We start from the raw sequence: 12,067 nt of genomic DNA on the forward strand, positions 1-12,067 counted from the left end.
ACCAAAATTTAGTCACCTGTGGATGGACATTTGAGTTTCCAGGTTTGGGCTATCATAAATGCTAAGGCTAGAAACATTTGTGCACAAGTCTTTGTAAGGACATCTGATTTCATTTCTCTTAAGTATGTATCTAGGGAGTGGAATGATTGATGATACTGAACTTTTAAAGAAACTATCAAACTGTTTTCCAAAATGGTTGTACTAGTTTACATTCCCACCAGTCATGTGTGAGAGTTCTAGTTCCTCCACATCCTTGGAAACACTTGATGTGGTCAGTTATATAATTTTAGCCATTTTAATAGCTGCATAGTGGTATCTCATCAAGGTTAATTCATATTTCCCTAATGACTAATGCTGGTAAGCATCTTTTCATGATCTTATTCGCCATGTATATTTCTTCTTTGGGAAGTATCTGTTCAAATCCTTTGCCCCTTTTTTGTTTCCTTGAGTTTTGAGAGATCATTATATATTATGCATTTAAGTCCTTTATTGGACATACAAATTGAAAACATTTTCTCCCAGTCTACAACTTGTCTTTTCATTATCTTGCCATTGTCTTTTAAAGAGAAGCTTTTAATTTTGATCAAACCAAAGTTATCAATTAATTTTTATATGAACCATGTTCTTGATAACCTAGTTAATTTTTTTTTTTTTTGGTCTAACACAATGCCTCAAAGGCTTTTTCATATGTTCTCCTCTAGAAGGAGGGAACCCTAGATTTTACTTTTAGGTCCATGTATCATTTTAATTTTTGAATATGGTGTGATGTAGGGAGTAAAGTGTATTTATTTCCATATGGATATCCAATTGTCTCAACACCATTTTGGGGGGGGAAAAGCTACATCCTTTCTCCACTAAATTACCTTTGAATCTTTGCTGAAAATCAGTTGTCCATGTAAGTGTCAGTTTATTTCTTGCTTTTATATTCTGTTCTGTTGATCTGTGTATCTATCTTTACATTAATGCCACCCTGTCTTGATTACTAAAGCTTTATGATAAGTCTTGAGATTAGGTATTAGTCCCCCAACTTTGATTTTCTTTTTTCAAAGCTGTTTTGGCTATTCAGAATTCTCTGCATTTCTGTGGAATCAGTTTGTCAATGTTTACAAAAAATCTGCTGGGATTTTGTTTGGAATTTTATTGAGTCTATGGATCAACTGAGGGAAAAGGCAAATCTTAGCACTGTGATGTCTTCTGACCCATACACAAGATACATCTCTCAGCAATAACTTGTTTTCAGGGTACAGGCCTTTCACATATGTTGACAAATTTTCCCCTACATATTTCCTATTTTTGATGCTATTTCAAACAATACTTTTATTTCAATTTTTATTGTTCTTTGTAGAAACAAAATTCATTTTTGTATGTTGCCTTTGTATTCTACAATCTTGCTAAATTCAATTATTAGTTTGAGTAGAATTTTTGTATATTCCATTGAATTTTCTGCACATATAACCATGTGGAATGAAAATAGAGTTCTACTTCATTCTTTCTCAATGGCCTTCCTGCCCTTTGCTTTTATCATGCTAACTAGAATTTCTGTTATACTGTTGAATAGGAATAGTGAAAGCAGTCATCCTTGTCATTTTCCTGACATTAGGGTGAAAGCGTATAATCTTTTACTATTAAAGTATGGTATTAGCTGTAGGTTTTTCCTAAGTGCCATTGAGATTTAAAAAGTCCATTCAGTTCCTACTTTGTTGAGAGCTTTCATTAGATATGAATGTTGGATTTTGTCAAAACTTTTTCTGCATAAATTGAGATGATTGCAAACTTTTTAAAAAGTATGTTAATATGGTGAATTGCATATTGATTTTCAGATGTTAAACCAACCTTGCATTTCTGGGATAATTATGCATGGACTCTTCATATATTATTGATTTCAACTGGCTAAACTTTGTTCTGAATTTCTGCATCTGTATGCCTAAAGGATATTAGACAATATATTTCTTATAATGTATTTGTGAGATTGTGGTATCAGGTTAATATCAGCCTCATAGAATGAGTTGGTAAGCATTCCCTCCTTTCAGTTTTCTGGAAGAGTTTGTGTAGAATTGATATTATTTTCTCCTTCAAATGTTTGATACAAGTCAGCACTGAAGTCTTCTTGGACTTGAGTCCTTTGCAGAAAGGTTTTCAATTACAAGTTCAATTTCTTGAATGTATGTAGGGCTGTTCAGGTTATCTACTTCTTCTTGAAAGCGTTTTGGTAATTTGTGACTTTTTGAGCAACATCTTTTAGATGTCGAATTTATTATTATTTTTTGCTTTACCACAAAATTGGGTTTTTAAAATTAAACTTTTTATTTTGCTATAACTGTAGATTCACATGCAGCTGTAATAATACACAGAGATTCCATATACTCTTTACCCGATTTTCCCCAATGGGAACTGCAGATACTTTATACCAGTCTGTAGCCTGTCTTTTCATCCTCTTAACAAGGTCTCTCACAAAGCAAAAGGTTTTAATTTTGCTGAGGTCCAATTTATCAGCCTTTTCTTTTATGGATCATGCTTTTGGTCTTAAGACCAAAAATTCTTTGCCCAGCCCAAGGTCCTCAAGATTTTCTTCCATATTCCTTTCCAGAATTTTTATAGTTTTATGTTCTACATTTAAGCCCATGATCCATTTTGACTGAATATTTGCAAGAGGGGTGAGGCTTAGGTTAAGGTTCATTATTTTGCATTTGAATGGCCATTGCTCCAACCATTTTCTTTTAGAAAAGGTTCTTTTTCGTCCATTGAACTGCTTTTGCACCTTTGTTAAAAATCGATTTGGGTATACTTCTGGGTTCTGGGTTCCACTGGTCTAGGTGTCTATTTCTCCACCAAAGCCACAATGCTTTGATTAATGCAGCTATATCATAAGCCTTAATATTGCAAACAATGATTTCTCCCACTTTATTCTTCTTTTTCAAGATTTTTTCATATTTTCTAGGGTCTGTGACTTGCCATATAAATTTAAGCATAAGCTCAACTACATCTGTAAAAAACAATTCTGGGATTTTGATTAGAATTGAATCAAACCTATAGATCAAATAGATCTCTAATATGTTCACTCATTCAATCCATAAACATGGTATACGCCTGTCCATTTATTTAGGTTTTCTTTGGCTTCTTTCTTCAGCGTTTTGTGGTTTTCAGCATAAAAATTATGTACATATTTAAAAATATATACCTATATTTCATTTTCTTTGAAGCAACTGTAAACGGTACTAAAAATTTAATTTTGACTTCTGCATGTTCATTTTTACTTTATCAAAATGTGGTTGAATTTTATGTACTGATCTTGTAATCAGTCACTTTCTGAACTCGCTTAATCTCTGGTTTACAGTTTTAATCCATTTTGTAAAATTTCTGGTCACTATTGCTTCAGTTACGTTTATTAAGCAACTTGAATTTTTCCACAGTTCACTGATGCCTTCTTTTCTATTTCTTGTTTGTTTTTTGGTTTTAATTCTCTTTCTTTTCTGTGTTACATTTTGGATATTTCTACTGCTGCCTTGCAGTTTACTAATGTTTTGTTCTGCAATGTCTTACCTGCTGTTCCATGTATTTTTCATCTCATACATTGCAGTTTTTCCCTCTAGAAGTTTGATTAGTGTCTTACTTGTATCTTCCATGTCTCTCCCTAACTTTTTCAACAAACCAATACAGTTAAAATAACTGTTTTAATGCTCTAATACTAATATCTGAGTCAGTTACACTTATGTTTTAATTTTCTGTTTGCTTTTCCTCTTCATTATGGACCTGTGTATTCCTGCTTCTTCATATACCTGGTGCTATTTGACTGGATACTAGAAATTGTCAATTTTACTTTCTTGAGTGGTGGACATTTTTGCTTTCCTATAATTATTCTTGAAGTTTGTTCAGGGATGTAGTTAGGTTGCTTGGAAATGGATTGATCCTTTCAAGTCTTACATTTAAGATTTTCTAAACAGGACTGGAACAGTGTTTGATTGTTCCCACTACTGAGGCAAGATCCTTCTTTAAACTCTACCCGAAGCCCATAAGATGATAAGGTTTTCCAGTCTAGCCAATGGGAGGGGTCACTATTCCCTGCCCTGCGTGAGCTTACAGTGCTCTTCCCTCCGACTATCTTCCGGGCTCTGGAAGTTTCCTCATTTGGAAGCACTGATCAGTACTCTTGCTTGTCCTGGATTTAAAGTCATTCCTCAGAACAGACAATAAGAAACACACTCTGTAGAAGGGCATTCTTGAAATGCATTTCTTCAAGCCAAGACTGGAGGACTGAAGGACTGAATTTTATTTCCTTTCTCCCATTAACCCGTTAGAATGAAATGCTTTATCAGGTGGTCACATGGTTACACAGCCTGAAAAGTCAGAAGGCAACTACCTAGCGTCTGAATTTTTCTGAGTTTCGCACAAAGGTCTGTAAACAGCAGCAGCTAACAAACTTCACGTACGGACTCCCTGGGGTGTTTGTTGAAATGACAGATTCCTGCAGTTTGGCAAAATGCTGATAATTGTTAAATTTGACTGATAAATACTTGGGATGGTGTCCATCTATGCCTCTACTTTTGTGTTTGTTTGAAACGTTCCATAATAAAAACTTAGGAGCAAAACAAAATACATTAAATTTCCTGGGCCTTTTGCCTAGAGCCTGATTTAATAGCTCTGAAGTGGGACCCAGGGATCTGCCTTTTCACAGGTGCCCTAGCTCAGATTGTCCTTAGACCACATTTTGTGGTACACTTGCTGTTAAGTGATTCATTTTCTCAATTTAGTCATTTTCATGGTTGCCGTTTTCCCAACTAAGGTACTGTCCGTGGGTCTATAGCCATAAGTGAACACTCTCTTCTCAGCTCATTAAGCTCTTACCTGAACAGCCTCTGGTGGACAGGGATCCTTGCAGCCAAAACGGTCAGCATGGAACTCTCCTCCAGTCAAAGATGCAAGCTCTTTCAAAAACCCATTTGCAATCTCATCATTGTAACAGAAGGAGATGGTATAAATTGGAATTTTCTGAAAAACTTTGACTTGATCTAAAACCATTTCAGGTGGCTAAAATGATACATTTTGAGAGGAGGGGAGTGGAGATAGAAAGAGAGAGGAAAAGACAAAAAAATAAGACCTGAAAATCCTCAGCATTTGCTACAGATAGTGAAACTCTCAACTAGGAATTCATTACACAGTGGAGAGTGACCTCTCGGGAGGTGTCAATTCAATTCAATAAACAAAGCAAACACTATTAGATGGTGAGAGTATTAATACCCGTGACTCAGCTCTTGTCTTCAGAGGGCTCACAGTTTGGTGGGACAAATCTTGGAGAAAGATTTGACTAACCAAACAGCAGCCTAACCTAGCTGAAGGGCTGACCCCATCCATCTTGTCAACTTCAAAGACAGAGCAAAGTCCTCTTTGCTGCCTTCCCTTCCATCAGCTTAGCGTCCAGCTTAGCATGTATTACATGCTAGGTACTCAGGGCTCTGCCTGGGCGCTGTCCCTGCCTCCTCCCTACAACGCTCTGAGGAAGGTACTATCATGATCCTCATTTCTTCCCAGGGACCTCTGGCCACTGCCCCTCAGCCCCATACACCAGACTGGACCTAAATTCTGTTCATTTCAGCTAGAAACTACTCCTATATTGACTTACAGCTGAGACATTTGGGACAGGAAAGAAACTAAGGTTGATTTAGTGCTGTTGTGTGGGTGCCAGGTACTGAGGGTAGCATTTTCATTTTTCATATGCTACCTGACATTATTTATATACGTATTTGCTCATTGCTCATCTCCCCATGAAACAGAAGCTTCACTGAAGGCAGGCACCTTGTCTGTCTTGCTCCCCACTGTGTCCAAGATGGCAGTACCTGGCACAGAAAAGGTGCGTGGTAAATGTACGTGGGATGCATTCACGAGGACATCATCTCATCTGTTCACGGCAACCCTGAGAGGAGGAGCATTAGCTCTAAGCCATGGCAGCCCCAGGCAGTGTTTGCTAAGCTGGCATGATGTTCTAGTGCCCAGGGTGGTGGTGGAGGGCTGGGCAGAGGGCGGGGCTGCACCTGATCAGAATGAGCTCCATCCCTGCCATGGCAAGCAGTCATTCCTGTCCTCCTGTCCCCAACCCCGCCACAAACCCCCGCAGCCCCCATGGATTCCTTTCGCTGGCGTGCGTCCACACAGCCTTGCAAAGAGACCCGGTACGCTGAAGTAAACCTTTCACCACTGCAGCCTAACTAACCCGGCCGCTTGCTGCAGCAGCTCAGCTCGGGTGGGCTGTGGAACATGGGGGCCACGCCCTGGGGAACTCCCAAAGGACACCAAGGAAGATTTTCTCAGTCTGGGACTCCTTAGCATGTTCACCTCAGAGGTCCCATCAGTCCCTAAGATGAGGCCAAGCAGGACACCTGAGACACTCGCCCCAGTGATGTCTTCCCTGAGTCTAAACAGGTGTGCAGCCCGATGGCCCTTTCACCACAAAGGTCAACTTTGGGTGGCAAGAGAGGCAGCGACGGGGTCTCTCAACTGCCTGAAGGAGGTCTGCTTGCCCAGGTGGCTCAACCCATGCCTTCCGCTGCCCCCACCCCTCGTACCACACGTGAGGCTATACCGTCCATTTGTTCTTGTTTAGAATGGCGCACATGATTCCTCACTCCCATCTTCTTGATTCCTGTGAGGGTGAGTCCCTAACTCCAAAGAAGTCCCCCCAAACCTGCAGCCAAAGATGTGCTGGGCTGATTCTGGCAGAGACCCTACGGTGTTCACTGACACCTAGAGATGCCCACCAAAGGACTCCATGTTAGTGAAGACTCATTTCACTAGAGCCTGTGAACTTGATTAATTTTAAAGACATGTCCTCTATATACTTCTGCCCTGGACATTTAATAAACAAATAGCGAGCTCGTGTCCATGGACTTGAATCCTGAACTGCGTCTCCATATGTACTTCCAGACAGAAAATTCTGCTGAGTATCAGGAATAATAACATTGGCCTTACATATTCGGCTCCTACAAAGTCTGTGAAAATTCAAAACCAAATAGAGATTGAGTGGTCCATCTTAATGTCCTTGACAAAGAACATGAATATCGAATATCCACTTGCTTTTCTGAGAGCATCTGAAGGATAATGCAGAATAAATAGATTGCATGCGGGGAAAAGGCAGGTATGAATATGAAATACTTGAGGAAGAGCGTGTAAATCAAGCTTCGAATAATTTGCATATTTCTGATTCTAGCTGTCATCCACATCGCTAGACCTTCATGGTTAAGTGGACCTCAGACTCTCTGAGAATCTGGTGACAGCTATTGATCTTCTCCCCAGAGAAATGTATGAGTGCAATTTTATGTACTTTGGAGAGATTCCAGACCCTCGGAAGTCTATGATGAACTCTAGACCAAGAATCCTTCTCAGCACACTCTCTGCTAGCGGGAGTGCTACTTGGTACATCCTCTCTAGGGGCTATTCGGTGGTATCTATCAAAACATGTACCATTTGACTGAGTCCACTTCTCAGAATTTATTCTGCAGATAAACTCATACAAGTGCAAAATGATATATGTGCACAGTTCCTTTTGCAACCTGGTGTATAACATTAAGATTGCAAACAACCTGCACGTTCATCTCCAAGGACCGTGACTAAGTCTCTATGTGATGGAATAGTAGGCAGCTCTTTTAAAAATGAGAAAGAAAAGTTCTTTATGAAATGAGATTAAGCAATCTCCGAAGTATATTGTTTTATAAATAAAGGTGCAGAATTGTATGTGTAATATGCTACTGTTTATGTATTTTAAGAGGAAATATATATAAACACATACCTGTTTGCCTACAAACTGTCTCTGAGAGAAACTGGTAGTACACTCTGCCTCTTAGCTGATGAAAAGGAGGAGGGAGGGAGAATTTTCTCTACAGATTCTTTTGTACCTTCTTAATTTGTACCATATGACTGCATTACTATCCAAAAATTAAACAACATCGATTTTAAGATAATTTTATTAAATCTATGTAATTTAATATGATGCAGTCATTGAGAATGTTGTTTCTGAAGAATTTCTCATGACTGGGCAAAATTGTATATATTAGATGAGAAAGAGCAGAACACAAAATTGAATTCTGAACGATTTACGTCTTATTTTTCCTTATGCTTATCTATATACTCTAAATGGCAATAAAATCAGTTAGAATTTATTAAAAAGAAAAAGACCCCTTGTTCAGATGACTTGCAAATCAGGATCTCCAGCCTACATCTTTCCCAGATGCCAGCCCCAGATTTCTGGGAGCTTCTGGACAGCCATGAACCACGGATGCTCACACTCAGCTTCCCTCACCACCAACCCCACAGCCCACATCTTCTTGAAATTTATATCAGTTAATAACAATGACTAGAAACCAGAAATCAGTCATCTCGGACCCTTTCTCCCTCATTCCCACTTCTCACCCAGCCTTCCTCCGCCTGCTCCCAGATGGGCCACCAAGTCCTTTGATGCTGCTTCTCTGATCTCAGCTCTGAAGTGTTGTCTCTTCCCCATTTTTTCTGCTCTTACCTGAGGTGGGTCCTCACCAGACCAAGATCTAGTCTTTCCCTGGTGCTATTGAGGCATATTTCGGAAGTACAGGTGGATGGGACCATCTGCTACTCTGAGAGCCCCCACTGAGGTAAAGCCTACCCTTCCTTTGTGGCATTTAAGGACCTTCACAATCTCCCCGAACCTGACCCCCGAGACTCAGCCCTGACACTCTTCCATCACTGCCCTTTGTCTCGGGTTGCTCCCCTGAATGGCCCACGTATTTTCACACCTCTATTCCTTCTGCCCAGGGTACCAGTAATCTCTTCTGTTTAGAAAATATCGTCTCCTCCTTCCAGACACAGCTGAAGTGTCCCCTCCTCGGTGGGGCCCTGCCTGGTCTTCTCTCCATCTGGTGCAGCAGAATTCGTCACTGGGCTTCCTGACATCCCATAGCACAGGCAGCCCCATTCCCTGTGTCACATCAGAATTAACTGTGTACGTCTAGCACATCCCCCAACGTGCAAGCTTCCCTAAGGCGGCATGTTATTCATCTTTGTAGCCTCAAACCTCAGCGCCACACAAGGAGCATAAACAAGGCACAATAAATTGCCTCTGAATAGAAAGTAGAGTGAAGTTGATAAGAAAATCATTCAAAATAAAATTTTACTTTATATACAACTTCTCTGCCATAAATCTAACACTGTTGTAAAATCCAGTTGCCTTGGTATTTAAGCCCTGCGCCGTTTGACACAGGATGGTTTACAATATTTGCCTAGCAGTCTTCACATGCAAACACTTCACAATGAAGGAAACAGTTGATGCTAATTCACTTTAGCAGTTAATTTACATTGTACTGGCCTGCACATCCGTATATTTATTTAATGCCCAGAGCATTAGTCTTTCATTCACAAAGCTCAAAAGAAGATGAACAGACTCCGCTAAAACTTTTCAAATATTTTACAGTCAGGCTAAACAAAACAAAGAACATTTCACCAGAAAGGCATGCCTTTGTTTAAATGATGACTAAGTTAAAATTAGGGGTAAAACCAAGGACATTGTGCAGTGACATGTTTAGATTCAGAGTCCCCAAAGGAAAAAAAAATCAAAAAGAATCTCCTCACTCTTAGTTTATAATAAAATACAAACTAGTCTTCAATGGGAGGCAGACATCTCCTTTCATGGGGCTGGTCTCCAGGCCTCTGGGTATGTGTCATATTAACCAGACAACATTCCTGCCACGTGAACTCTCCTCAGTGTTGTAGTAGACAAAGGAATTCCTCAGTGTATTTTTTTTCTAACCTCGGTTCTGGATCCCTAATCCAAGCAAGTATCTTTCAACAGGTTTTTAATGGCAGATGAAAAGGTCCCCCAAACCCACTCCCAGTGTTCACTTTCAGGGTATGCGTGAGTCCCTCTTTCTTCTCAACTTTGATAAGTACCTGATCAGGTCTCCCATCTGTCAGAAGGTAGATTACTTGTGTTTCTTTATCAGCAAAAGCAATCTGCAGGGCATTCAGGGTGTCTGTGGAACTTCCAATCTACAGAAAAAAAGAGAGACATATACTTGAATCTCAAAAAAAGACCTCACAAACAAGTGTTATTTATTCTCTGCTTCCAAAGAAGAAAAGTCCTGGTGAAAGAAAAGATAAATTAAAATTATATTGAGATAATAATTTAAGCCCAGTAATTCCAAGAAGCCAAATCCCTGGATGTGTCATAAAAGCGTCTCTGCAGACAGTCTCAGGACGGCTAGAAACCAGGACGATGGATTTCCTGTCCTGATGACAGAGCTCTTAATTCAATCGTATCTTTGCGTGTTTCTGTAGGAGGCACTAACTCAGTTGCTGTTCATTCAGCTGTCAGCATGGTTTAAACATGCAGCCTGAAGACACCCTGGTGGGGACCATGTTTGTTTCACACCAGGAGTTATTTGTGACACCCGATATTTGGCAAAAGTTGCGTGTGGCAATCTAGGGGCATAGGAAAGAAACTAAAAAATTTTATACTCCTGCAGTTTCTGCCTAGGGATGTTGAGCACAGGGAGGAGTGTCACTCCAAAACTCATAATGAAAGAAAGCCGGACAAATAGCAAGTGCACGACTTTTGTTATGCTCAGGTGACAGGGCAACCAACTAGCCCCAAATCTGGGGAGAGATGGGTGCCTGCAGAGTCAGGCGAGATGCAAGCGCAGGCTTTCTGGGACAGGATGCAGCCAGACACTAGCAAGAAGAGCTGGGCTGGGGTGACTAGTGAATCAGTAGAGGCTGGCCCCGTGTATAGTGGTGAGAGGCCACAGATTTGGGGGAATCTGAGCTCTCCTGAAGGTTGTTTCACCACTGACCCCATAGGGTGCCCCCAGAATAGGTCGGGAGAGTCTAGAGAAAGAACTGGGGGAGAGGAACAGCGACTCGTGAACCTCCAGACCCTCTCCTCTCTCCCCACTGCAGAACCAAAGCCTTCATTTGTGAGTCTGTAGGGTGGCGGTGGGGGAGCGGGAAGGCAACAAACACAGGTGAAAACCCAGAATGGCTGGGGGAGGGAAGAGGAAATAACAAACTCTACCCCTGCAGAAGGAGCAGGGCCGGGTGCTGGGCTCACTCCTGAGACTCCTGGACACCAAGCCGACTAACTACTAAGACTTATTCAGAGATCACCCACCTCCATCACTCCCTAGAAACATCAACTAACAAGTAACTCGCAAGAGAAAGAGTCTTTGAGACCTAGCGTAGAGGGAAAAATCAAAAGCCAAGGATGGGGGGGCAATACCTCAGTGCTGGAGGGCTTGCCCTGCTGGGTTCAATCCCCAGCACCTCCGTCAAAATAAATAAATAAACCTAATTACCTGCCCCCCTTCTCAAAAAAAAAGAGCCAAGCCTGGAGCAGGCAATCCTCTCGCACATCACCTTCCCCCCTAACACAGAGCACCACTGCAAGAATTTGAGGGTAGTGCACTGAAGGTAGCAGTAACTAACCTCAAACCCAGCCCAGATCCTAAGTAGATTAATTTTTAACCCATGCTGCAAAAAAGAAAGGCAAGCTCATTTCCAGGCAAAAAAATATATTTATTTCAGTTTCTATCTACTGCATATGATGTTCAGCTTTTAACCAAAAAGAATGCATATTAAAGAGAAGAATAAACAACATACTACCAAGAGATAAAAGTACTCATCAGAAGCAAACTCAGATATGACACAGATGCTGAAACCACCTGACAGAAAATTAAAAATGACTGTGATTCATACATTAAAGCATCTAAAGGTGAACATTCAAGACCAGGTGCGTAACTTCAGCAGAGATGAATAAGAAATAATACAATGGAAATGCTAACGATAAAAAACACAAGTAGTATTTATAAAATGAACAACAAGAACCTACTGTACAGCACAGGGAACTATATTCAATATCTTGTAATAACTTATAATGGAAAGGAACCTGAAAAAGAATAGATACATACGTGTGTATAACTGAATCGCTTTGCTGTACACGTAAAACTAACACAACATTCTAGATTAACTATACTTTAATTTTAAAAATAGTTTAAAAAAATAACACAGTAGTAAGAAGAAGAAGTTTTTCAAAGAAATCAACATACAGCTGTCC

The 12,067-nt window shown here is 40.3% G+C and overlaps 1 protein-coding gene across 1 annotated transcript in view; it reads right to left on the reverse strand.

The window, feature by feature from the left end:
* Positions 1-12,067, reverse strand: part of LOC140689982 (von Willebrand factor A domain-containing protein 3B-like) — a 72,223-nt gene that overhangs the window by 50,995 nt on the left and 9,161 nt on the right. Inside the window, 2 exon segments of the mRNA XM_072951356.1 lie at positions 4,843-5,025; positions 9,907-10,005. Coding sequence (XP_072807457.1) covers positions 4,843-5,025; positions 9,907-10,005 — 282 coding nt within the window.

Source organism: Vicugna pacos, chromosome 28 (assembly GCF_048564905.1).
Source record: "Vicugna pacos chromosome 28, VicPac4, whole genome shotgun sequence".
NCBI classification, from domain to species: domain Eukaryota; kingdom Metazoa; phylum Chordata; class Mammalia; order Artiodactyla; family Camelidae; genus Vicugna; species Vicugna pacos.